Source organism: Alosa pseudoharengus, unplaced genomic scaffold (genome assembly GCF_046254945.1).
Source record: "Alosa pseudoharengus isolate Yale_2024_CS ecotype anadromous, Long Island Sound unplaced genomic scaffold, YU_APseudo_1.1 YU_APseudo_1.1_scf_19, whole genome shotgun sequence".
Lineage (NCBI taxonomy): Eukaryota > Metazoa > Chordata > Actinopteri > Clupeiformes > Clupeidae > Alosa > Alosa pseudoharengus.
Window position 1 is genome coordinate 20,493,885 of NW_027468657.1, and position 5,000 is coordinate 20,498,884.

Genomic DNA, 5,000 nt, shown 5'->3' on the forward strand with positions numbered 1-5,000 from the left:
ACCTCAGAGAGCCTACTCAGACAGAGAGGGGCTCAGTTTTCAGCCGGCCGACACACTCAGATTTACACACACCAGCCAAGTAGAACACGATACTTGCCCATCGAGTTACAGCTCATAAATCTCTCTCTCTCTCTCTCTCTCACACACACACACACACACACACACACACACACCCCAATGCAAACCAAATGTAAGTGTACAGCTGTGCATGGCAAAACACAAACCACCTCCTTTCTATCTGGTCCATCTCCAGACACAGACAGACAAACAGTCGGACAGACAGAGAGACCGACAGACACAAACACACACACACCAACACACACACCCACACACACACACACACACACACACACAAACAAACAGAATGCATATGAACAAACGCACACTCTTTCTGTGTCTCTCTTAAGAGCGCAGTAGAAAGACAGAGCAGCCCTTTGGCTATGAGCACACAGAGAGAGAGAGAGAGAGAGAGAGAGAGAGAGAGAGAGAGAGGGAGAGATAGAGAGAGAGAGAGAGTGCGGAAGAGAGAGGGTGGAAGCGTGAGCTCAGACAGGTCAGAGAGGGCTACTAGCTCTGCATCTGCGCCATGTGGCTCCCCTCTTTTCTCCCCTCTCCTCTCTTCACTCTCTCTTCCTCTCTTCCCTTTCCCCTCCTATCCTCCCTCTCCCCTCTTGTCCTCTCTCTTCTTCCTCCTCTCTCTCTCTTTCCTTTCTTCCCTCTCTCCCCTCTCCTTTCTCTCCTCTCCTCTCTCCAGGGCAATTACTGGCTAATGGGAAGCCGCAGCAAGATGGAGCCCTTAGTGACCCAAAAACCAACAAACCAACAAACCAAAGACAAAATCAAGTCTGACCTGTAGAGAGTGTGTGTGTGTGTGTGTGTGTGTGTGTGTGCCTATCTGTATTTGTGACTGTGTCTGTCTGTGTCTTTATTGATGTGTGTAACTGTGTCTAAGTGTGTCTGTGTGCGCGCATGTGTGTGTGCGTGCGTGTGTGTGTGTCTGTATGTGTCTTTATGGATGTGTGTGATTGTGTCTGTGTGTGTCTAAGTGTGTCTGTGTGTGTCTAATTGTGTGTGTGTGTGTGTGTGTGTGTGTATCTCTAAGGGCCCTATCATGACATTCTAAAGTGCATCGTCACTCGTCAAAAGTCTATTCAAATTTAGTAGGATGTCCAGTTCACATTGGGAGGGTTTTCGTCATCAAAAGTGGAGCGCATGGCGTAACAAAGTGTTCCTAGGTCTTTTAATCAGTCATATGGGTGTGTTTGGGGCGTAACATCATTTTAAACCAATGAGAATGACATCTGTCATTCCCTTTAACGGCGCAACGCGCGATATGTCAAATAAATGCATTGGTATTTTGACATTCAACGGCGCATTTGAAGGAGGCTGCTTGCGAGAGCGTATGGAATAGTCATTCTTAAACCATGCTTTACTAAAACCTAGCATAGCCTTCACGCATTTGCACTCGTCTATTATTTGAACTCATTGGCAAAGTGAAACTAACTTCACCAAGGAGTCAGTCAACGACAAGACAGTTATATGCAGTTACTTTCACTATTGACTGACAATGGGTTACCATCGAAAACATAGGCTGGAAAAAGCAACACTTACCCTAATGTTGCTCAAATGACTGAATAAAACAACATTTATCCTGCAGAGGAGTTGCTTATATCTCGTGACAGTGCTTCTTCAGCTCTGCTCCATACGTGTCTCTCGCCTCTCCCCTAATCACTTTTAACCGTCATTACCAATTTGCAAATGATGGTGAATAACTACTCATCATGAGATGTACAGTATTTCGTAATATCTTTATTCTAATTATGTTTACCATTGTAATCGTGCAATTTGTAATGCTTTGCATGGACGTGCGCTGGTGTGCGTTCATGAATGATAGAAGGATGGTGCGTGCACCTGCCAATATGACTGTTGACATGCGCTCTTAAAATAGCATATGAACAACTCGCCATTGACTTCTGACCAGGTTTAGGTGGTGTATGATAGCGATTTTTAGACAACGCGCCAGGGCCCGCCCTAGGTTGTTAATTGCCACACCCCTGGGCGCAATGCTTAAAAAATAAAGGTGCAAAATACCGAATTCAACTTTGCGCGACTGAAAAACGAACTGTACGCCATGCGCTGGTGCCCCAAAATATAGCCCTAAGTGTGTGTGTATGTGTGTGTGTGTGTGTGTGTGTGTGTGTGTGTGTGTGTGTGTGTCTCTGTGTGTGTGCCCCACAGACCCCTCCGGGAACACCAGATGCATCTCTCTGTCAGACCTCTGAACTTGCACCTGACCCTTCCCTGCATGTGCTCCCGGACATTCCTAAAATGGCCACTCCTGGGGCAGTGAGGACCATAAAGGGACAGATGCCAAGACAGGCCCAATTAAACCTAACGATCCCGTCTTCTCACAGATGATGCTGGCTTGGTGCTTTCCAGCTCCAAGTGAACTAGGTGTGTGTGTGTGTGTGTGTCTATGTGTGTGTGTGTGTGTGTGTGTGTGTGTGTGTGTGTGACTGCTGACCAGGCACAGCGGTTCTCATCTCATCTAAATATGCATGCCGTAAACTTAATCAGGACATATGCACATAGCATGGTTAGCGAGGCACGACTTCTAGCCATACTGTTACATGCTCCATAAGCTCTGCTGAATAGACTAGGAGGAGTCATTTAGTGATGAATAAGACAGAGTGGTGTAAAGGCAGGCAGAGAGAGAGAGAAACACAGAGAGAGAGAGAGAAAGAGAGAGAGAGAGAGATTGAGAGAGAGGGAGAGAGCGATGTTATGTTGTATTGTATGTAACAATAGCTTTGACAAAACTGTTCAAATACAGTCATGCTAATAAAGCAACTTTGAATTTGAGAGAGAGAGAGAGAGAGAGAGAGAGAGAGAGAGAGAGATGTGCATAAAAGTGAGAATGCAAAGCCCAAAGGACCAAACAAAGAGGACTGAGTGATTAGAGACTGAGAAAAGAGAGAAAGTGATAATGTGAAAACGAGTGATAATGTGAAAACGAAAGAGTAAGAGACTTTAACAAGCTGCTTGTTCTGTCCCTCATTGTCAGCACAGAGGCAGTGTGGAGTATCCATGCACACAGTCATGTAACTGATAATGATGCATGTCTCCTCTACTGTCCCAGACCAATCACAATCACACACACATGGGTGGGGTGGACAGGGGACTCATGGATGGGTGGACAGGGGACTCATGGGTGGGTGGACACATGGGTGGAGTGGACAGGGGACTCATGGGTGGGTGGACAAATGGGTGGAGTGGACAGGGGACTCATGGGTGGGGTAAGGATGTGACACATGGGTGGGGTAAGGATGGGACTCATGGGTGGGGTAAGGATGGGACCCAGTGGTGGGACTGCAGTGGGATGGGCACAGATGGACATTACAACAGCGTATTGCTACCACACTATTATGACATCAAATACAACGGTACTTAATGAGAAACAGACTGTGTACAACACACTGTGTAGAACACACGGTTACACACTTACTCCCTACTGTCCAATAGAAGTGAGGATGTACATTCTGCTAGAAGAAGTGTGTTAGCTGTAACTACTAACCCTGGGATGGACATTCTGTTAGATAAAATAGCTTGAATGTTATTACTCATTTTGTAAGTCTCTTTGGATAAAAGTGTCTGCTAAATGAATACATGTAAATATAATGTAAATGGTAGTAGGAATGACTAGTAGGAATTGTATGTATTCACTGAAACTACTACATAAGTACGATGTCATTACTATACTTCACTATTTTCAAATCATATACAACTGGGTCCGCAGCAGAACTCAGGCACAGCGTCTGAGAACTTTTAAGTTCCACAGTACATGCTACAATGCTACTACATGCAACAGGCAGAGAGTAGACACAAAGCAAACTGGGTGTATCACTGGCAGTACTGGGCTGGGGGTTGGATGGACGGACATACGGACGGTGTGTGTGTGTATGTTTGCGTGTGTGTGTGTGTGTGTGAGTGTCTGTGTGTGTGTGTGTGTGTGTGTGTGTGTGTGTTGGGGGGGGGGGGGACACTATTGAGGTCACCCACCATGATGAAGCTGCTCACAGGTCATCTGTCCGGCTGGTGGGGGCTGGATGGACTGGGAGGGGGGCGAGGGCTCGACGGCCTCAGCCAGAGGGGGGGCAGAGTCCAGCTGGCCCACGGGCGGGGGCCAGGGCAGGTCTTTAATCACTTTAATCTCTACTGCAGGCACACGGGGGCATCAGAGGAGGAGAGGGGGGGGGGGGGTGAGAAAGAACAGGTGAGAAAGAGGAGAGAGAGAGAGAAGGAGAAAGAAAGAGAGAGAGAGAAAGCGAGAGAGCGCAAAAGGAGAAGAGAAAGACAGACCGAGATTCAGAAAATGATGACCATAAGAATGAGAAGAAATGAGAGAATGATAAGATGAAAGAGAGAGAGAGAGAGAGAGAGAGAGAGAGAGAGAGAGAGAGAGAGAGAGAGAGAGAGAGAGAGGAGGAGGAGGAGGAGAAAGGGATCAGGGGGAAGAACAGGGAAGAAGAAAAAACAAAGAAGCAGATTAAGAGACAGAACAACAGTCAGGAAAAAGTTTAAAGACAGGCAAGGTGTTCTAGAATCTTCCCAGGTCACCCATGGCAACAGCAGCTATGGGAGGAAGAGGACAGGACCAGGCCAAGACTGGACACCATGAAAAGAAGCCATGTTTGATTAGTTCTCAACACCCTGCTCTCTGCCACCCCCCCCCCCCCTCTCCGCTCCTCTTCACTCCAACGGTACTTTTCTCTGATCCGTTTATGAGGTGTTACTTTACAGAGAGGAGGGCAGGTGCTTTTAACTGCAGCAGATGAGCCAGCAGGCAGAGCAGACTCAGGAGACCATACACTCAACTCAGAGAGAGAGAGAGAGAGAGAGAGAGAGAGAGAGAGAGAGAGAGAGAGAGAGAGAGAGAGAGAGAGAGAGAGAGAGAGAGAGAGAGAGAGAGAGAGGGGGGGGGGGGGGAGGAAAAAGCGAGG

At 47.3% G+C, this 5,000-nt stretch overlaps 1 protein-coding gene across 6 annotated transcripts in view; it reads right to left on the reverse strand.

Annotated features, from left to right (window-relative positions):
* Nucleotides 1–5,000, reverse strand: part of shf (Src homology 2 domain containing F) — a 125,635-nt gene that overhangs the window by 18,936 nt on the left and 101,699 nt on the right. For 3 of the 6 annotated variants that reach the window (XR_012988295.1, XM_076291968.1, XM_076291967.1), the window contains one exon: nucleotides 4,060–4,215. The exons of 2 other annotated variants lie outside the window; for them this stretch is intronic. Coding sequence is in view for 3 of the 4 variants with exons in the window: in XM_076291968.1 (XP_076148083.1) it covers nucleotides 4,060–4,215 (156 nt within the window). In the remaining variant the exon portion in view is untranslated. The remainder of the gene's footprint in view (nucleotides 1–4,059; nucleotides 4,216–5,000) is intronic. One more of the 6 variants, XM_076291969.1, reaches the window with a different exon arrangement.